At 39.6% G+C, this 22,695-nt stretch overlaps 1 protein-coding gene across 3 annotated transcripts in view; it reads left to right on the forward strand.

Moving 5' to 3' along the window:
* EBF2 (early B-cell factor 2) overlaps positions 1–22,695 on the forward strand; it is a 128,542-nt gene that overhangs the window by 4,612 nt on the left and 101,235 nt on the right. For 2 of the 3 annotated variants that reach the window (XM_010073418.1, XM_010073420.1), the window contains exons 4-6: positions 48–103; positions 509–582; positions 6,913–6,981. In XM_010073418.1, coding sequence (XP_010071720.1) covers positions 48–103; positions 509–582; positions 6,913–6,981 — 199 coding nt within the window. The remainder of the gene's footprint in view (positions 1–47; positions 104–508; positions 583–6,912; positions 6,982–22,695) is intronic. The other variant, XM_010073419.1, reaches the window with a different exon arrangement.

Here is a 22,695-nt window from a genome sequence, read left to right on the forward strand (position 1 = left end):
AAGATGCGCGTAACAGCATTATTTATTACTCTTCTCTCTCGCTCTAGGTGTCAGGACTGAACAGGATCTGTACGTTAGACTCATCGATTCAGTCACTAAACAGGTGAGCATAGCTAATATGTGCTATGCTATCCTGTTCCGCCTCATCCTTCTTTTTTTCCTAACGTTGCCCTGCATGTTTTTTCTTCTCTGGTTTGTTTCTGTCTCTTATTCATCTGTATTGCAGACCTTATTTTTGAGGGCAATTGAAAAATAGTGCTCTGTAGTCTCTCTTTTTTTTTTTTCTTTTTTTTCCCCCCCCCCCCTCTATGGATTGTAGGTTTTTATCCACTTGTTATCAATATCTATGTTATAACCTGCTTTCCCTCCTCATAAAAGCTTTGGGGAAGGTATTTATTTGCAAGTGATGGTGAGCAATGGTAAAAAGCCTTCACCTCACATCTGAATGTTATGACAAATAAGTAATGCCCTGATGCGAGTGGCTTACCCCTTTTCTTAATTTTTCTAGCCCATAACTTACGAAGGGCAGAACAAGAATCCTGAAATGTGCAGAGTTTTGCTTACCCATGAAGTCATGTGCAGGTAAGATGACTTAATGGCATATCATTTGTTAAGTTTGTTTCAATAGATGCCAAAATAGCCTTTCCAATAAAGTTGTAGGTAGGGTTTGATTTTTTTGTTTGTTTGCTTTGTTGTTGAGTCAGAGAGATTCTTTGTGTAGAAAGGCTTTCTTTTTACGTACGAGTAATAATTGATTTGGATTCAATACAGATATTTGGAGGAGGTTTTGTGGTGTGGTGTGTGGTGGTTTTTTTTTTTTTTTTATTGCAAGAGATTTAGCAAGCCCAGGTCCACAGTCTGAGCTGCGCTGTTTCTGTTTAAACTAGGCCTTTGTGTGTGGTGTTTAAATTGAGACTTTTCATATGCTTATTTCTTACAAAATTCCTGTTCACCTTTTGAGAATGAGCAGTTTAACCTGGAAGCTAAAAGGCATTCTTCATGTAATTTTTCTCTGGTGAAATATTTTAATTTTCTTAATTAAATTATCATAATTAATGTTCTTTAATTTTGCTTATTTTTACCCCAACCAAAAAAGAAACCCCTCAAACACAAATCCTCCTTTCCTATACCATGTCAGCAATATTTAGGGGACTTCCACCTCTTAATAAAATATGCTATTTTTAGCATGTAAAGTTATAAATTAGTGGGTAAAATGAGTTGAGGATGTTTTTAATAACATTTGTATAAGTCTGAAGTTACATGTACCTTATGTATGTGCATCGTGCTTCCATGGTAACTTATTACTTCTTCTGCTCTCATGTAATTAAATTTTTTTCAATATATATAACAATGCAAACAGTCAGTGTTCTTATATTAAAATGTGTTAAATTGTGTGTAGAATGTTCTTTCATAAAATGAAAGGCAAAACCAATCTTGACCTTTATTAAACACAGTTTGTGATTTATTGTATTAGTGGGAGGGGGTTAAGTTGTTGGACTAAATGTTGCTTCTTTTAATGTTGCTGTTTGCGACTTGATTATTTTTTTAAGTGGTCTTTTAATATAGTAGTAAGAGTAGCTTATTTGGACAAACTTTTGTCAAGGGAAAGTCTGTTTCAGTGCTTAACAATTATGTCAAGTATTCCATTACTTTTTAAATATAAGAATCAAGTAAATGTAGAGTGTTTTTCTATTGTGCTTTGCTCTCATTAATTAAGCAAATGAGCATTGCTACTTTTGACCAACATTCACATATGTGTGCACAAACACAGCATATATCATGTGTGAGACGCATACGTTGCACTTTATGAGGACCTATAGATGTTGTAGTAAAGATCAAAGGTATATGTTTTACCTTCTGGCATGTCTAGAACTTGTGTACGTATTTAAACATATATGCTATCTATATTGTTCAAAGTCTTCACTATAAGTAGGTGAATATTAGAGAAGAGAAATAATTGAATTGCTGTGCAGTTGGGTCCTGGTTTGTGATAACAAAATAACAGTTAACATCCTTCATCTTTCTCCACTCTTCCTGGATAGAGTGCAGTTCTATTTTGGAAGTTAAAATATTTCAGCAAATACCAGCACCTTCCCATCCGAGTGTACTTCTTTAAAATAAAATTAATTTGGCTTTTTCCCCTTCTCCTCTTCATGCCTTTATAGTATCCAACACTCTGTTCAGCTTTTATATACCTGGCTTCCACTGATGCCTATAAACATATTCCGTGCTCAGTTTAAGGTAGTGTTCTACAAATGTGAACCATTATTCTGAGTGTACTGAACTCTCCTGCTTGATAGATTAACCAAGGAAGAATTATAACTCAGGGACATCCTTTCCATGTAAAACACAGATTAGTGAACAAAATCAAAAGCACTCTCTAACCTAATCAAGACATTTGATTTTAAATGTCGTGTTTTCCTAAAGTATCTCTGAACAGGATGCTGTGTATTCTGAAGAGGCATTACACGTATCACTTTGAATAATGCCAGGGGAATGGATCCAACTCTAGTTAAACTTGACATTTTATTTTATTTCTTTTAAGTACAATAATCAAATCTTCCTCATTGTGTGCTGCTTAAGTGGCAGCATCAATTTTTAAAGCCCCTAGTTTAGTTTGCATTAGTAACAGTATATAAAAATTTAATGCACTGTACCCGCTCTGCTGTCCAAATTGATGCCTACTGTTTTTAAAAAGAAGGGTCTGCCTGTCTTTCTGCTCCTCTTCTTCCAATCCTTGCTAGTTGAAGGTAGGCTTTATTTTTGATATTTTTTTATATGTAATCATGCACACAGATATTCTCGCTGTGTAGAGACGAGTGCATCTGAAACTGCGTATTCCACTCAGCCAGTGACAGATGCATGCTTAGCAGGAAAGTTGTCTAAATATTGATACGGCTACAACAATCTGTCATACCAGTTGAAAGTTAAACTCTCTGCTCTCAATAATTAGTGCTTTCAGTGAGAGGCTCTATTTATTTATTTGCAGATCTGAAATTTTTCATTTGGGTTATTATGGCCTAATGGGAGCTGTTCCTATTAGGTGGGTCTATCTTAAATACACAGTCTTTCCTACCAGTGGTTGGAAATCAAGGTAAACAGTCTCCTCTCCTGGAATAACTTTTTTCTCTTCTTCTTTTTCTTCCAATTATCAACTAAGAGGAAACTAGTTGTTATGCTGCTGCCAGCAACCCCCTATGCCCTCAATGCTCAGCGGGTTAAAAGGTATTATAATTTGAACAGAAGTAGTCTCAGGGCCTACAGCTGGCTAATAACAGAGTTGTATTGAGTGCAAGCAAGCCCCACAGCTGTGACTTTCGCCACAAGGCTCAGACTAGACAGGAGCTCTAATCAGCTGGGCCAGGCGGCCACTGGGGCCTGTGTCTTTATCGGCCAGATGGTGTGAATTTAGACACTTTTGTTATGCAATTGCAGGGAGGAGTTGGGGAGAAGAAAACAAAACAAAGGCCACCATGCTGTGAGCTTATTTGAGTTTGAAATTAGAGACAGATTTTTTTTTTTTTTTTTTTTTTTGTGGGGGTTGAGGGGAGGGAAGTTGAGGGCTGAATTTTAAAACCATTTTAGTCAAGTGTGAGGAGGGAATGGATGCAAGTTTGCCTTTGACATGAGCCTTCTGGAGTACCCAGTTTGTAGATCTGGTGGCGTCTGTGGTATCTTTCAGTTTCCGTGTTTGTTTTTAGCTTTTTTTCAGGACTGTTCATAATGTAAACCATTATTTTTCCCACGTAGATCTAGTTAGAGGGGAAAGTGTAATAAGAAAAGGTGTAGAAGATAGAAGTCTTAGGCCTTGGTATTTCTGTTTTAAGCAAATGAGCATCTCTAAAGGTATTTTCCTATTGGAACATTGTAGGAGAAGTGTAAATATTGGTGAAGTCATGCCAGTAATTTGCTTTAAGACAATATTGTAGGCTTGATCCTGGAGCACCAGAGTTTGGGATCTTTGCCATTGACTTAAACTGGAACAAGTCAATTATGTTACAGACAGCACTTGAAAAACAAACCCAGTGAAAATGTCAGTGCTTGGATACTGTGATGAAATACTTGGAAACAGGGATTTAAAGATTTGAGAGGTACTTTTGCTAAGATGCTGGGCTGAAACATCCTCAGTCTTTAGAAGCACTCCCATTTATGTGTGACCTAGTCATTCACTGGAAGTGATTGACTTTTCCCTAATCAAGACATTTTTTCATCTATGTTTGGGCTCAAAAAATATTATAGTCAAAGAGAAAAAAAAATCTAGCACTCTAACAAAAATGTGTTACCCAAGTACAATAAGAATGCAGATATTTGTAAAATATATGGAGAACTTTAGCTGTAAGCTGTGGTTTTAGAAGAAAAATTTTCAAATATTACAAATGTAAAGTTCCTAACCAAACCAAAATAAAACAAGATGTGCTTATTGCAGAACCCAGCCACGTTGTACTCCAATCTCCAATTCATTCTAAACGACCATGCCAAGAAATGGCAACCTCTCTGGGAAGAGTATGTGAGCTGATGAGATGTACTGGAGGTACTGCTGGTGTGTTCTCCTTGGATGCTACTGCAGTGTAGTGCAATCAGAAGTATTTTTTATGACCATCTGCATAAGTCACACAACTAAAGGATATCTCAGTATTATTGCAAAGAGAGGAAATGACTGCTCTTTCAGCTAGCTGTAAAAAATATCAAGAACAACAAAACACTGTATTTTAAAAATTGAGTTCCTTTTGTTGTTTTATGATAGTGACATGTAAACAAGCAAGGCATTTATTCCCAGTGTTCTTTCCAATGCATTGTTTTATTGGACATGTCAGAAGTACATGCCAAATTTATATTCTTCTGAGTGAGGGTTTTCTGCTTTCTTGGGGTTTATTTTTTTCCTTAGAAAATATCTCATATCTTGACTTTTAGTACAGAAATCTGCAATTCTTTATAAACATTCATTAGGCAGTGAAATGCATAAAAGATGCACTTAAAACAAAGTTGGGAGAAGGAGGAGGTGGAGATATTCTTAGCTAGTGTGAATTACCATAGCTTCACTGAAGTCAATGGAGCTATGACAATTTACAGCAGCTAGAGGGTCTGCCCCAGGGATTTTTAAATATTTAGTGTATCCTTTTATTTTAAAAGGACTAGCATGGATGAATAAGTGCAGGTTTGAGGCAAAGGGAATGTAGAAATGTTGAAACAGTTAGAGCTGCTATTCAAATAGATCTGCTAGTTGTATCTCATCTTGCTGGGCAATTTCAGCTTGCAGATGGGAAGTTCATGGCACACACTATAACTTAAGGAGAAGATGCCTGCATTTGAAATTGTGCATATCTGGAAGATTTTTTTTTTTTGCCTAAATGCTTATTTTAGGTATTTATAAACAAATATTAAGCATTTCAAGAAAAAAAAAAAAGCTACCCTTTCGTATTTTGTACTGCCTTCAGTGAATTCAAGCATTATATTAATTTTTTTTTTTTTTAATTCCTCTGCTTGGAATTGCTCCTCAGTTGGTAAACTGTGGGATTCAGACACTTGAGAATTTTGCAAATTTATTCAGCACCTATTATACCACTGCATAAAATCCTAAACAAGTTCTTGATTCCATGTGTGTAAATTTGAACAACCTCAGCAGAATGTGAAAAACATAATTTGGAAAGGCACTTGTGTAACTTAAGGCAGAATGTGATCTGGTGGCTTTTGAGGCACATGGGACTTCTGATACAGTCTACTTCAAGTTTTGGATACCTCCATCCTCCCCCTCCCATGCTAGGTTTGGTTGGAACAAACTATGTGAACATCAAGACATCTTAAATCTGTGAACAGACTTCTGTGTTGCTATAAATTTTTTAAATTGAGGATACTCAAACTTTTGGTACTCAGCTAGTGTATATGCAAGGAGCATCACCCATGTCAATGAGTGTATCAGTGGAAATAAAATAAAGAGCTGTCTATTTTTTCTATTATTACTATTAATATTATTATTATTATAAATGAGGAAAGGAAATGCAGTGGTTCTGTTCTTTCCTCAAGAAAATGTAATTCACTGGGAGTTAAGAACATCAAATAGTTCTTGAGTGTAGGTTGTATTCTTCTGTATCATCTCCTGATATGTCTGTGTATACATGTATACATCCATCCATATGCACACACAGCTGTCTTTGCATACGTGTGCATGCACGCACACATAGATGTCGACATAACGTGGATATCATTCTGCAGTATGTACCTTGCTGCAAGCTCCTGAGGGCGACAGCGTTATCTTGCGTTTTCTTACCAAGTCAGATAAATACATTTATGTTGTGAGCTCATCAGAGAGAGCTCTAATTTCTATACAATCATGTCACAGTACAAAAGGTGTATAAATACATCCTTAATTCTAAGGGTTTATCATCACTGAAACAATTGCAAAGGGATTTACAGATTAAATGCCAACCTGAGAAACACCTCTTCAGATCCTTAGTAGGACCTAAGGATGTTCAGTTTTTGTTTTTCCATTGGTGCTACTATAGTGCTGAAGTTTTCTGTGGGCATATGAAATTTAGGGATTACTAGATATTTAATAATCAACAAATCAGTTATTAGAATATAACAAATCATTAGGTTGCTTATAGTCTAACACCTTCTTTTGATGGGCTTTTAACCATATATAACACAGTACTCACACCTGTAATGTCATTATGACATCTGTTAATCATTTATTAAGCCTTTATAAATAGCACCTTATCCAGCTGGAATCAACCAGGACTGGGGCACCCAGTTCCCTTAGTTCTTCTCCCTTCTGGAAAGCCTGGCCAGAATTTTCTGTTGCTCTTCTCGGCGTATATAGAGTCCTGAAGGTTTGCAGACATGACTTTTTAGCCTGTTGCTTTGACATCAACTGTCACAGTAATTGTTTAATTTTGGTTTTCTTTCCCTCTCTAGTCGGTGCTGTGAGAAGAAAAGTTGTGGCAACAGAAATGAGACTCCGTCTGACCCTGTGATCATTGACAGGTAGGAAACTAATCCTCATTTCTTCTCTAAAGCAACCCCAAATTGTGTGTGCTTTGAGGTGGGTGAGGGTCTTCACTGATGGTTGTCTGTCATTGTCTGCCATTTGTGATTGTGTAGAAAACTGCCAGCCTAAAAGTTGGTTATCTTTAGTCCGTCAGAGTTTACCTTGACAAAATTGTTGATGTTTATTTTTTAAATGAAGTTCTCTGTGCATCATTTTTATTGTGACCAAATATGTATCTGGAGTATATTCTGTTCACCAGGGATATGATCCAAGTGGATTACTGAGACAGATAAAGCTTTGAGTAACCTGGCAGCTTCAATAATATTCTTTAAGAAAAATGCAATATTTTTGTAGAAATTTGGGGAGGAAGGAAGGGGTAAAGGCAGAAGGACAACATATTAGGCAGGATTAAAACTGACACTTTGGGGTTTGTGAGAAATTTATGTAGAACAGCAGCTTCATATATTACTCAGTTCCAGATCCAGGTCTTTGTTCTGCTTGCCAGTTTCTCGGTAAATAACATAAATAGGGGAGAACAGCGATTTGTTAAATCATGAACTGGCACATGAAAAATTGTATTTGTGGAAGCTTAGAAAACTAGCCTGTGGAACTCACTGACTTGAAGTGTTGTTTGAGACCTGGAGTTCAGCAAGATTCAAAAAGGAAAAATAAGAGTAGACAGAGCTGATTGAAGAAGGACACCACCAAGATCTCCAGAAGAGCAACAGTAAATAGGAAAAATCGGGAAGAAACCTTTCCCCCTCAGATTATTCTATAGTAACTGTTTAAAGAGTTTCTTTTCCCTGAAGCAGCTGCTACAAGGGGCCAGTGGAGAGCTGGTGCTGGAGTGGATTGATTGTTGATTCAGTTTTTATGTCTGCATGTGTCTGGCATGCCCTATCTACATTCTAATAAGCATTATTTGTCATAGTGTTTCTTGTGAATTTGTTTTGGCATTCAGAACGGCCAAGCTGGTTTGAATAAGGATCAATTATTTCTGTTTTTTCACCATAGAGTCAATCTAAATAATTTTGGAAATTGTATGATGTGATGGGTTTCTTCTGCTCTGTGTACCCCGTGGTTTTCCCTTTTAATTTTGTACTTGCAAGTTGTGGTTGCAGCTGAAGTTGGAAATTCCAGCAAAACTGGGCTGTTTGTGTGGGTGTGGGTGGCAGTTTCCTGACTAGAAGCAGAAGTCCTAGATATGCCATCCTGACCTTTTCTATGAAATTTTGTGCTTATTTTTGGCTGTGTTGATGTTTGGTATGACTCTGCATTTGGGAACTTTCCCATCTGAAGTCTGAATTTTCTGAAATGTGACTTGCTGCTGCAGAAGCAGCGTGACATAAGGCAGTGTATTGGCCTATGAGTTAAGACCATGAAGGGTGTAGTTCCTGCCACTAACTGAATTGGTCGTCTTGAGCAAGCTGTCCATTCTCATGCAAAACATGCTTTCTGCAGGGATTTGAGATCTGTTGATGTAATGTGCAATGGAAGTAAAACTGTTGGGTTATTATTTTTAACAACTGTGTGTAAAATGTACATCACAAGTCATCTGTGTGGTCAGTGAGTCCTAAGCTTTCCGAACTTGCTCTAAACCTAGAACTTTTATTTGTAACTCCCCTGCTAACAGCAATAGGCATTCTGCCTATAGGCATTCTGTTCGTGTGGAAGCATCTTCTAGGTTCAGTCTGACAGTTTCTTGTTGAGTAGCAGTTCTTCCCTTTCATCTCTGTGTGCGCTTGTCTCAAAATCGCAAGTGAAATCTGGAGTTCAGTGGGGGTAATAATAAGGCACATGAGAGAAATAAGGGGTACAGCCTGATAAAGCCATTTTCACGTGGTTGTAAAGGCCCCAGAGGAAACAAATGATTACAAATCGGCACTGCTGTCTGGAGATGGCACCCTACAAACATCACTAGGCTAATGAAGCATTCAAATCGGTTGAGGTTAAACCTGCCATCCGATGTTGCACTGAACTGAACGCTCACCAAATTTAGCTGAGTTCAGGGGCTACACTGTAAGTTGTCGCAAATGGATGTACCTCCATCAGCAGTACACTGTTTCCCCCTTTAGTTGTTTCTCTCCCCGCTTCCTTGCTTTTCATGCTGCCAGAGACTGATGCTTAGACTGTTGTGGTGGTTTACCTATTTATTGCTGCAGGGAGGCACAACTCATTGGTGTTTGCCAAATCACGGATACTTGTATCCCGGTTTAAAAAGGAAGAAACAGTTCAGTGGGAAAAAAATGTCAGCCATGCTGTTGTTGTTGGGTTTTTTCTTCTCCTTGAATGAATTCCAAAAGTTCTTATGCTGAATAAAACATTTCTGCTGTGACCTTTGCTCTGGGGACTAGATTTAGATCTGAAGGGCCTTGCAGTTATTTTTCCGTTCACTCTTGAAAACTAGTACTTTGCTATATGAAAGGGAGCTTCTTCACTGAAATTTATTGTGTAGCCTCTCCCACTGACAAAGATCTGTAGGATGCATTACAGTATATAGGTTCCTGCAACGTTCTGAGTCAGAATTCCAGTGTAACTCGGATCAGAACCTGACTTCAGAATGCTGCCTCTGTTTTAACAGCAACGATACAGCTCAGATCCTGCAATGCTGCTATTGCAGGCGTCAAAAAGCAGAAACAGACATAACTCCACTGGAGCACAGGACTGAAAGGACCACCTGAACATACGCAGGAGATTAGATACTAGATGTTCAGTCCAGAAGCATTTACAAAATTTGCTCTCCCAAGTTTTTTAGACAACACAAGCCACAGTCACTTCTCAAAATGTTAGAGCAAGCTTTAACTTTGTGTGCAAGATCAAAATTCATCAGAGCTAAACTGCTTCTAGTGTGCTCCCACGGTGCATCACAGCACTGGTGGATTTCCAGTGATCTTAATTTCTATTTATCCTACCTTCCTGCTTAGTTTTTGAAGTGAGTACCTGTGGAATTGGTAGGTTTATGAGACTTCAGAAATGTAAATGTTTTTATTTCCTTTTCTCATGGCTGAAGTGGTGGTTCTTAATGTTCCTTGTAGTTCCTGGAAATAGCGTGTGAACTTTGCATACTGACATTTCCTTCTTTGTGGAAATCGCGGAGAGGGAGATGAAGTGGATGGCTTTCAGATAGAAGGGTGGAAGTTTGTTCTTTTGAAGATGATACTTCCCAAAGGAAAACTGTATTTTGTCATGCCTATATTATAATGACTCAGTTTGTTGGTCTCATGATTAAGGGGTCATGGATACTGCAAATGAATTTAATTTCTCATTTTGCTGCAGATTTTCTCATTTTAGGTGAGTTATATCGTTTTGAATATAAATTCCCTATTCAGCAAGTGGGAATGATTTTTAAAATTATTATTATTGTTGCATTTCTTGAAGATTTAAGCTCTTTAGAGCAGGTTATGTTGTGTGCTTGTTACTCCTAGTCCTTTCCTTAGTTTACTAAAGCTGTGATCTAATTGAAGCCTCCAGGGTACTGGGGAGAACCGGGTGACTTTTACAGTTGAACAGTTTATTTGCCCTTTTTTTTTTGTTTTCTTCTAATAAGAGATAAAGAAATTTCTATGTAATTCAGATGCAACATCTTAATTCCGTTAATGCAATGTAACTGGGATGGGACAGACTGTTTTGTTACTATAGGGGAAATTACTTGGAACACCACTGCAAAATCTGAGCGTAAGCTCTGTGCTGTGTGTAGCTGGCTGTGTTTATGGTTTTGCTCTGTGGAGGCTCTTGAGTCCTCTGCTGTCTTGGAGCTGATGGAATGAGGCCATTTATCTCAGAAGCTTTAAGAATCCAAGATCCTGGGTTCAATTCCTCCTACTGTTAACTTTTCCTAATTATCCTGTAAAGACTCAAATATATTTTGTTACCACCTTTTCTGTATTTATTTATTGCAGTTGTTCACTGGGGCAGTGGCTGTAGTGATGAATGGGAGGTGAGTGAACTGCTGGGTCCTGAGGAGTGTTCCCCCGGGTCGAGACACGCGCTAACCAGTGGGTGGAGGCGTGGGGCCAGCTCTGCAGCTGGGTCAGCAGTCCTGCATTGACTTGCACCAGCTGAGCACTTGGCACAGTGGTTTCAGTAGTTAGTGTACTACGATATTGGTCAGCTGACACGTGCTGTAAACATTTAGGCTATTATTATTTTTAAAGAAAAACCCCAAAGCACGAACGCAACTGGCACACTTGTTAGCATCTCTGTAAAGAAGCAGAAGAGAGTGGATTACATTCTTGTGCCATAGGGGAGCTGACACATGCTGTAAACATTTAGGCTATTATTATTATTTTTAAAGAAAAAACCCAAACCACGAACACAGCTGGCACACTTGTTAGCATCTCTGTAAAGAAGCAGAAGAGAGTGGATTACATTCTTGTGCCATAGGGGTCCATCCCTTCAGTGCAGAAATGGGGCAGCGTGGATAGAGGTTTTCTTCCCTGCTGATGCTCATGCCCTACCTGCTGTATAGATAAACAGAGGACTGAACTCTCCCAGGCTGTCTGTCTGGCACATTTCACAAGCACTAAAACTCAACTTCAGAAAAGACAGCTGTTGTCAGGCCGAAACATTCTGACTCTGCCCCTATAGTGTCCATGCTGTGTGTTAAAGTGCTCTGTGTGAGATGTCCACATTAATAGGACTGGGCTCTATGTCTTCTTGTGTTTTCCCCCCAATTCCATTTCCCTAAAAAAGGCAAAAGAGATACAAATTAGCTTTTGTTTGAAGGATCTGGCTTGAAATAAGTGCAGATTTCTGGCTATCCTGGTTTTTGTTGTTATTTTCCTCTTGATCTCAGCAATCTAAAAGGGACTTTACTGCTTCTGTCTCCCTTTCAGGCTGATCCCCCAAACCACTGGGTCACACAAGGATATTTCCTAATGCTTAGAGGCAGACCAGCATGAATGGAGAGGCATGGATCAAATTCCCACTGATACTGAGTTGCCCTGTCACTTTAAACATGTCATATTATTCCATGCCTCGGTTTCCTCTTTAGCACAAATCGTTAGGAGTTACCTACCTGTGGCATGTAGTTTCAGATACTTGAACGGGAGTTTTTTGTTTTATTTTTCATGTTTCTATTGCAATGAGGATTTAATCTACATGGCAGAGTTGGATTGTTCTTGTTCTACTCTGTTCTCCATGCTCCTTGTAAGCCTGCCAAGGTAGAATAAATGTCTCAAATCTGTTGCTGCTGTGGGGTGAAACTAGGAGCTGCAGATAGACACAGCCCTCCTCCGCTCCCCGCGTGCTCCAATGCCCCCTTCCAAGCCTCCAAACCCCACAATGATCTCTTCTCTTGTCCTAGGGAGTCAAAGTCCTTTGTTCACTGCTAAACCCTGCTCTCCTGCAAAGAGCTGCTGTTGTGCCATCTGTCTCTTTATGAATTTTTTAGTAGACTGGATGTTTGTGGGGAGTCAGTAACTTAAAGTGCACTATCCTAGCCATTTGACAAGTGGTTCTGTTAGTGCGTAATTTATTTGTTTGGGGTTTTTTTCCGCTCTCTTTTAGGTGAAAAGAGAATTTCCTTATTAGTTTGCTGTCCAAAGCATCTTGAAATCTTTGATGCGTACAATCACTTAAAGCTTGTAAATGGAGTAAACTGGAGACTAGCTTGTGTCACTTAATCTTTTTTTTTTTTTAATGCTGACAGACAACAGATTTTCCAGCAAGCTAGTGAGTAAAAAAAAAAAAAAGGCATAAAGACCTCTCTGAGTGTGACAGAAAAATGGAGAATGGACTTGTGGTTAAGGAACTAGTTGGAGCTGTGGAAGTCCTGCATTCTGCTCCTTTCTCGCCATTGCAGGCTCTCTATATTTTTTCTAGCCGTTCATATAGTCTTTGCTTAACAGTAAGCCCAGGATAAGTGTATGCTTTTCTAGCTTTGACTGATAACATAAAGATACATATGCTGAAAATTGATGTGTGGAAATATTATGGTGATGTGGAAAACTGTTGCTGTTAGAGTGGAGATTGATTTGGAGTGATTTGAAAAATGATTCTCTCTCCCCCACTCCCAGACTGTTGGTTGCTGCTGCCTGGGCTGAAGGTGTTACTGTTTCTGAAACTAAGCCAAAAATAAATTAGTTAAAATCACTGCTGATTTCAAGCACAGATTTATTAGGAAGCTAGCAGAACTGGAACCTCATTTTCACTAGCTTTTTGTATGTGTGTGCTCCCAGCCATGTGCTGTCATTGTGCAACTGTGCAGCCATTTAGTCCTGAGCACCTCACCTGAGCCCTCTGAACTGCTTGCCTTTTTGGATATATTGAGGGAAAAATGTAATGAGTGGGAGTGTCAGCCAATTTTGATCGCTTTAGTTCCACTAGGTCTGTAACTGGAATAGTCAGCACACGATCTGGTTTCAGACCTGCAAGGTGAGCATGGTTAAGTCTGAGCAAAATCCGACTATTGCTACTGCTGCCTGGAAGCCTGAAGAAAATAAGTCCAATGAGGACAAAACCCAAAAGATTTTAGCTTCCATGATGCTTCAGTGCACTTTGGACAGCAAGCATGGATAAATTCCAATCTTGTTAGATGAGTTGTAATTTAGCTGAGATAAACATTGATGGTGCTGGCTGGCTGTGTCCTGAGTGAGCAATGCAAAGTTTTGAGCAAAGTTCAAACACAGAGTGGAAAAATTCTTATCCTCTTTTAAATTGAAGCTTTGTCCTTGCAATAAGGAGAATTTGATCCCATTTGTGTTGTGTTCTCATAAACAGCAAGTGAGGAGGTTAAGTGGCTGCACAGCCAGCTGATAATAAGGGGTCTCAGAAGGACAGATGAGATAGCGGTGTGAGGAGCCGTTAGAATCAATGAGTTTGGTAGCAGTGGAGAGGGGAGTGGAATAAAAGTTTCCCATGAACTAAAGCACCTCTGGGAATAGAAGCTGAGGATAAATTCACTATGCAAACAGCACAAAATTAATTCTGGGTATGTTGAGCAGTAGTGTGTGACATGAGATCTCTACGACTCAACTTTGGGGTCTCTGTTTGCCTGGATCCGTCTGCAGTCATCATTGAAAATGCCAATATTTCAGAGTAGTTCCATCCTCATGAAAGCATGCACTGTGTATTTATGACCTAAAATACTCTTCCTTATCACTTTTGCACTCCCCTTGGCCTCTGTCTAGACCTGATTTTATGGACTTGTCACTTCATCTGCCCTAACCTTTTTTGTTACTGCCTCTTGCTTTCCTTTTGAACCTTTTGTTTCTGTCTGTCCCTTCCTTGTGTGTTTCTTTCACCATCTGTTTCTGGTGGGATCTCATATATTCTCTACCCTGTAAACATCCCAAGATTTCAGCCCCTCTGAGGCGAATGCTTCATATCTGTAGAAGGTCTCCCAATTAACGTGTAGTGTTTCCTGCTTTCAGGTAGTGTATGAAATAATTTCTGTCCAGCTCAGAACATCACCCGAAGTCCTTGTAAAATGAGGACGAGGTTGAGATCAAAAGTATATAACATAGATCCAAAACTTGCTTAAGTCAGGTGGAGATGGGCTCATCATTTAAAGAGATTAAGAACTTACATGACTTGCCCAAGATCACATAGGAGGTTTGTGACACAGTGAGGAGTGGAATCTGTCTTGTGTGTTCCAGGCTGGATCATGTCAGCCTTTCCTCTTTGCAAGTGTAATTCGTATTTCCATCTTTCTCTCTGATTTGGATCTCTAATGTGCTGCTGTCATCCAACCCATCTCTTTTTTTTTTTTTTTTCTTTCCTCTCCATCTCCTCTCCTAATTTCCTTCACAAATAAATGCTTATTTCTCCACGGGCGATCCATTTATAACTCCATGTTTGGTGGCTTTTCCTTCAAGTGGAGTCCATTGAGCTTGTAAATTGTATTGGATCAGTGAGCCTATAATGAGGCTTCTAAGTCCAAACAGTGCAAGTCTGCTGGGATTTTATTGTTCATAAAGCTTCTTCCCTGGGGAGTGATAGAGCCATTAGGTGTGTGCTGTGTTTAATATTTGGTCATGACAGGAAGCAATAATTTTCTATCTTTTACTGTGGCTCTAGAGTTGTTCTTAAGCAGTCAGCTTATTTGAGTCTCAGTGACTGTGAACCCATTAGGCAAAAGGACTTGCTTTTTCCTGCATGGGTTTGTATCTTTCCTAGACGGGCTATTTCAAGAAAATAGAATAAAATGAAGTGGCAACTGATTTTGCTTTATGGTGACTTTTAATCAGTTGCCCCTCTCACAAAGGGATTTTTTTTTATTTATTCTAGCAAAGAACACCCACCAGGGCTCCTATCTGTATGGTACATTATGAAACTTCCTTTAATTTCAGTGGAAGTAGGAGCAAGGTTGTATTCAAGTATTCTGTAAGTGGTTATGTATTTCGGTCCACACAGGCTGACCTCTTTCTGAAAAGAACATTCTTGCTTACAGGTGTAGACACAGGGATGTCAGTTAATACACACAATTTATTTTTTAAAAAAGTAGCCCAATGATTGAGCTGTGAGAGTCTGGGTTGTAGAAGCTTTGCAGCTCAAAACATCATAACTTCATACCCACATGGCCTGGGGTGATCAGTGAGCGAAGTGACTCCAGCTCTGCAGCCTATGGAATGTTGAGCCCTTTTCCCTCTACTCACTTCTTGTTGGGAAGGCAGAAAATTCTGCTTCATGGATTTTTCTTCCCTTTAAAGAAAAAAAGAGTAGACTACCTATTCTCATTGGAAATGTGAATCCCAAGCAAAGTAAAATGACATTGTCAATTACCACAAATCCTTTCAGGATTCAGGCTCTGTAGCCTGATAGGAAGTTGCTCCTCTGACAGTCTTTCCCTTTTATTCCCCGTGCGTCCCTCAAAGAGGGATTCAGCTTTCTCCACAGGATGTGCCATCAGTTACGCTGCTTATGCTTTCCATTGTTGCTGCTGACTGCACCACCAAGCTGTTGTTTTAGCTTGATTATTGTAGGTGTTCGCTTGCTCTAGTTAGATCTGCTCCTTTGCTCCAGGGGAAAAGTTTTCCACCACCGTATTTTCCCGCTGGGCCCTTGTCTTGATCTTTGCAGCTCTGTGCAAGAGGCTTGTATCAGAAAGGAAAGAAATAATTGCCTTGCTCTTATGGCTCTGTACCCAAGAGCTATGTTGTGAAAGCACGACTGCATGAGGTACGTTTGCATTAGCCAGATACACACATGTTCTTTTTCAAAACACCAAACTTTAGAAGAAGATCATTGAGTGTTTGAAAAGAAGTGGCATAGGGAGGGTAATTACAGAGGTGTTTAAAGCAGCTGAAAGCCAGTATGTAGTGAACAGATGAAATTAGCTGATGGCATAAAGAAATTAGACTTGAAGTCAAGAGTGTTGATGCCAATACAAATTGAATTTAATTATTTTTGAAGAGAGGTAGTTAGATTTTCTTATGCAACATTGATAAAAAAGCTATTTCAGCAAATGGGTCCTGATTCAGCAAAGCAATTAGCACTTGATATTATTTAGCATCAACATCAAGAAGCATATACATAAATGTTTTGTTGAAAATGAGTCCTGAAAAGAAAAATGAAACTGCCACAGTTCCCATCTGGGCTTCTGGTTTGTTTCACATTTGCAAACTTTCCATAAGAGCATATAGTTCTGGAAATTTCTTTTTTTGAAAGGATGAAATTTGGGATTCTCATGTTCACATGAATCTAAAACAAAAACTGCTGTTTTGGGCAATCAGTAAAACTGAAGAGGTCTGCCTCCTTCATACACGCTGTTTATCTTACAGATCTATCTTAAGTTTTACTCCGGACAGCTTTAAATGATCCTTGGATTGATAACCACTGGAAATTTCACTGGGTCTTCAAACTAGACTGTGCTAGATACTAATTTGGAGTATGAGTGAATGCTTGAATAGGGATGTTTGTCTAAATCTCTACTCTCATTAGGAACATGGGTGCTCAGTACCTTGAAGAAAAATAATGGTGACTTTTAAGGTTGAATCTGTGCCAGCATAAATCATTCTACTTGATGTTGACGAAGTATCTGGTCAGTCAAAATTCCTCTGCTAAAGAGGGGAGAAAAAGTATACAGTGTTGTGTCAGTGTCACTTGTTGACATAGAACCTAAAAAAAAAAATCCTCTGGGACGTTTTGGTTAAAGGGTTGGGTTTTTTTTTTTTCCTTCTCCTTTATCTCAAGCATTTCCCAGCATTCCTTCAGGGACATCTGGTTCTCTCATTTTCCAGCTTTACTTCAGTGCCTTCAAAAAGTATCACTGTCAGTTTCTTTCTATTTAGCCAAACACTACAAGGAGGATAGTAGCCCTGCCTGATAGCTTGCCTAAAATATGGTTGCCCTTCAGAAGCGGTGACCTTATCCGTTTCTGTAATGGGTGATGTGACTGCGTTCCCCTTCATTTTCTTCTGTAGCTCCAGGGATTCTTTTACAGGCAAGTTTTACCTTGGTGTTTTATGTGAAGATATGTGAATTTCTGCCTTTTTCTGCGCTTGTATGTTGGATGACCGTTTTGCTCCAATTGAGAGCACTGCTTTAGCAAGAGAAAAGCAGACAACATAAATGCTCTGTTTGCACAGATGAAAGCTGATCTCAGAGCAGCATGGATAAGGTGGTCATATCAGCTCAGGCTTGTCTGTAACACTTGCGGATATGTATTGTGCATAGTTTGGGAGCATCCTCTTGATGGCTTACTTGTAATGTGGGGAAATGGTGCTTCTGGTCAGGAGAACTAGTCTTTAAGGTTTGGTGAGGAATTCTGTACTGGACTAGGAGTCTTGACTGGAAGATTTAATATGCAAACTTTAATATGAGTGTTTAATAATAAAATCCCCTGTATCTTTAATGTACGTTATTTTTCTATGTATAAGAAATCTAGAGCTGTTTCACGAGCTGTTTTGGGACAGTGTCAGCATTGGCAAAGAGCAGTACAGGATAGTTGTTAACATCCTAGTTCTACGTAGCTGTATAGAATAGCCTGCAGCACAGCTGTGATCGTACCCACGTACAATACCTACAGGATTTTAACAGACTACCAAGATTTTGCTCAGCTTAACCCTACACAAACTGAGTTTCTTCATCGTCTTCTCCTCCCTGCCCCAGATACCACATTTCAAGTACACCTAGCATATCCATAGTGGTTCTGAATGGCATAGTTGAAGCTGGAGTCACTGGAGAGACAACTTGAGTTGCAGCCCTTTCCCTCTAAGACATAGATCTGAACTTGAAAAATTAACTGAGTCTGTTTCTCCCGGCAGCTGCTTCCAGCCCACACTGCAAGCACTAAATATAAGTCTGCAGAATGGAACATGATTGGCAGCTACCTCCTCTAGCAGTGGAGGCCCCAAGAAGGATGGTGTGCAGATAATGAATTGGTGGCTTTATCCCAGGAGACTGAGCATTGCAATGCCGTACCCACTCTGTTCTCCTGTCACCCGTGGTGTATCATATCCCCTAGATACAAAGGGAACTTCAGGTCTTAGTGTCATAAATCCAAGTTTTCAGTCTTAAGCGTGCCTCTCCCCTTGCCCCCAAAGATCTGTATGAAATGTTTTATCTTCCTCTGAAATAGTATCTGTGCCTTTCTGACTGCAGTGTGTTAGCAGCATATCCTTTTATCTGTGTGCAGACCCACCTTGGAGCGTGCACTGTAAGCACTGTCCCTTTCTTGCATTTCTTAGAGCAGAAACATGCCTTTCATATGACTTAGCACTGTTGCAGATATCTTTATTGAATTTTCTAGTGTTTGGGTGGGGAAAGGGGAGCCAGCTCTCTTATGCTGTCTCTTTTTGTCATTGCTGTAGGCTGTCATCTTGTGCAAGTTAGTTTTCCTCTTGAGGAATTATCAAAAGCACAGGTGCGATATTCTCACTGGTGCCTTAACACCATCCATTACCTTGTGCCGAAATGATACAGGAAACAATGTCTTGTCTGTATGAACTCTGTGCTTAGTTCTGTCTTCTGCAAAAAGGATCTGATATGTAGAAATTTATTTAATGGAGAATTAGTCTAGAGACAACTGCAGTGCACTGTGTTGCATGAACATTTGGGAATGTACTTAAAAAGTGTCAAAAAATGAAGATCCAGCTCACTACTGCATTTCATTGGCAGTATTAAAAGCCTTAAATGGGGTTCTTGCTTATATTAAGATCTCTTTTAGGCTCCTGATATTTTAAGCCTGTCCAGGACAACTGGCCTGTTTTCTTGTGTTTCAGTCATTCCTTCTCTATCCTTTCTGTTTAGCTTGGAAGCTCTGCAATGCAGGGGTTTTGTGCTGTGACTTTGTACAGTGCCTAATGGATTGGACTCCTGCTCTGGACTGAGTCTCTAGCCACTCCAAAATAATGCGATCATTTCAGCTAGCACCTAATAGCAATTGCTACCATCTACTGAGATGTGTTTGTTTATTAAGTGAACGCAGTGGAAAAGTTCTCCTTTCTCCCCATGCCACAGTTGTTTGAACCAGTGTGATAGATCACAAAATAACTCGTATAACTAACTGAATAACTGTTCAGTAATTTTTTTTTTAAATTTGGTTTGTAGAATTCTTCATAACTTTTCTTTTAATTGGCAAAACATTTCAGTAGGTTCTGTCCTGTGTTGAAGCTGTCTTTAAAAATAAAAAGGTTTTCTTCATAAAGCCTTGTTCTACCCCCAGCATGCTCTTGCAAAATTCTAATTTTTTTCACCAAGAAAAAGTAGTCTTAGATTGAAAAATAGGGATAACTGAAGCTGGATCAAATCCTTCATGAAAGTTACTCTAATTGTATGGCCCAAATAACAACTGTTAATGATAGGGTCTCTTATTTCTAGACTGCTGGTTCTAATTGATGTTATTTGATCTAATCTGTTTGCTGGTCATTCAGTGGCAACTGAAACATGATACGGCTTTCTGAGGGCCTGTGTGAAAAATAATTTACTACCCTGGTAGTGTCCCCGAAGAACTGCTGGCTGTGGATGAAAATCCTGTTAAGGTCTGTGCAAATACAAAAACTGGCTTTTAGTCCTTTTTTGTTTGGACCAACATTCATATACCAAAATATTCACTGTAAATGGCAGTAACCTTGTCTGTGCTTGCAGGGTCGGAAGAGGACCAGGTGGTTGGTATACCTGCATGATCTCCTGCAGTCAGGGACACCCCTTGCTTTAGGAATAGTGGCTCTGTATTGCTGCAGTGGTCTGTATGGAAAACTTTCCACTAGCATTATCCACCTAGAAGTCCAACAATAAAAAAAGCTCCTCCCTTATCCCATAGAAAATTTCATATGTTGTATAGTCTCATCTCTCTCCTAAGCCATGTTTTCTCCTGGAGTTCACTATTGTTTTGTCAGCCCACCCATCACAAAGCAGAGGTCACATCAACATGACCTTTTGCTGGTACAAGGAGGCTGCTAAATAATTCACGTGGCCAACTTGATTTCGGGGTCCACATTTGTTTTTTCCACTCTCCTAATCGAGATGCTCATTTAATTCTATTCCAGCACCTGTTCAGCAATTAACACCCTACAATTTGCATCTTACCCTGACATTTGCTATCTTTCCAATTAGTTTTTATATCAGTATAATTAGGTAGGGTTATTACAGTGCATCAAGCAGGGTCGAGGATATTCCCAAGCCTTTAAGCTCTTTCCCAGATTTGTTTAGGGAAGCCACTAAGGGTAAATGGTTGATTAGGATCACTGTTTTTCTTCTTCATTCAGATCAGGCAAAAACTGTTTCCCCATGTGGCTCATGAAAGATCAGGGAAATATGTCAGTCTGTAAGAACTAATATTATGTAGTTCATGACTTTTTGGGTGAATTTACAGGGGATTATAAGTAAGGGTCAGGCTATGTAGCCACTTGCAGTACCATTCGTGAGGGGACATTATGCTCTTGCTTTACATTAAGCTAAGCAAATTGCAACAATGATTTTAATTTTTAAAATCAATTTTTGGAGTTAACATGTGGGTGGGGAACAAATCAAAATTAGAGGGCAACCTGACCATATTGAACACTTTGCTTAATTGGTAAAGGCTATGGGAATGAAATGACTGTTCTGAACACCTTTTAATTTAAATTTCACAGAACGAAGGCCTTGATGTTCAGCTGTGATTGGTTTGGATCGTAGGCCCTTTGAGTCAAAAATTGTCTTGCAGCCAATGTCTATAGAGTGTCTATCAGAGTGGACCTTCCCAGTCCTGCTGTATCACCAATAATAAAAGAGGTGGCTCCTTGCTGCTACTGTTGATTTTTAGTTTTTAAAATTTTCACCTCCCATCAATATACAGTGCTCACATAAGGGAGACTTATGTGTATGTAGGGTAAGTGGGACACTAGGAGGTGAGATCTATAGTACGGGATCAGAGAGGAGATGTGTTTTCTGATCTTGTGCCACCCAGCTCTGCATGGTACTTCTCTCTTACGTTTGGTTTAAAATTATCTTCCTCCAACCCCCCAATTCCCCTGCATCTCTCTTAATTCTGTAGGTGCATACAAAGACTATATTATCAAGAGGCAATATTGCCCGTGGCAAGACAGCAGTGAAGAAAAGTATGTGATTGTAGGAAGATCACATCTTGCTGGGTAAAGTGAAAAGGTGGATAAAAAACAATACAAACCACCACACTTCATGTCTGGTGTATTGCTCCTGAATCTGGTTGTTATTCTGAGCCTTTCTGCAGTAGATCTTAATGACGCTCTCTAGACCTTGGTGAGAAGGGATACTGGGAGCCCGAAGGAGGAATCAGCCCACTCAAATTCCCCAGCCGGGAAAAGCTGGAGAGAAGCACACATCTCATGTGCTGTATTGGTACAGCCAGAGCTACAGACTCTCAGATGGAAGTATCCTGACTCTGGGGATGGGACTGGGAAGAGATCTAAACTGCAAGACTCAAAAAGCAGTGGTGCTTTTTTTCATTTTGGTGATATGAGACAACAGGAAAAGGGGGAAAGCTGAACCTCTGGCTTGTGAACCTTTCCCCTTTTCTGAAGCCTGTGTTGGGCTTCAGTTACATTTCCAGGTTTGTCTGTGTTAGGATTTGGTGCAGGGAGGGGGAAGGGGGGAAATCCTGAGAGGTTGTTTTATGGAGTGGGAGGAAAGGGTTAGATTTAAAGAAGGCAAAGCAGAACACAGAGGTGCTGTAATTCACTCCCTCTACTGGTGCAAGGGAACCAGCCTTTGCTAATTGTTTGAGTTCATTGCTCTTAGTCTGTATGCGAGAGCAGAATCAGATCTAAAATTCAAGGTAGCAAAATATTACCATTTATTGCTCTGAAAACTATCAATCCATAGCAGTAGAATTTAACTCCTAAAAACACTAGAGCTACAAAGGAGAGTAGAAAAGAAAAGGAACAGAGTTTTGTGAGGGTCTGAAGTCAACTTGGGGAAAAGAGAATCAACAGAAGCCACCTTGAAGAAGTGCTCAACCCAGCAGACGTTACTGCCTTCTGCTGGGAGCAGGCAAAACAAATGCTCACCTGTGGTGGCAGGAACTCTGGTGTGTCTTCTTTTCAAGCTTTTGTCTCAGACAGTAACCTGGTTCTTTGAGCTCTGTTGATGAGAATAAGCCTCTTCATAAATCAAGTAGTATACCTACAAGGCTGTAAATGTGCTTAGAGAAATGGGAAAGGAGAATTTGTATAAACCCCATTAAAAAGGGGGAAGACCCTAAATCAAGGAGATTTCCTATCTGATTTTTCAAACTCAGCTGGATGCTTATCTAAGCAGCTAACCCTGAGCAGTGTGAAGCTTTCCCCCTGACGTTCACCTCTGTATCTTGT

This window comes from Pterocles gutturalis, unplaced genomic scaffold, assembly GCF_000699245.1.
Source record: "Pterocles gutturalis isolate BGI_N339 unplaced genomic scaffold, ASM69924v1 scaffold16017, whole genome shotgun sequence".
In the NCBI taxonomy this organism is placed as follows: Eukaryota; Metazoa; Chordata; class Aves; order Pterocliformes; family Pteroclidae; genus Pterocles; species Pterocles gutturalis.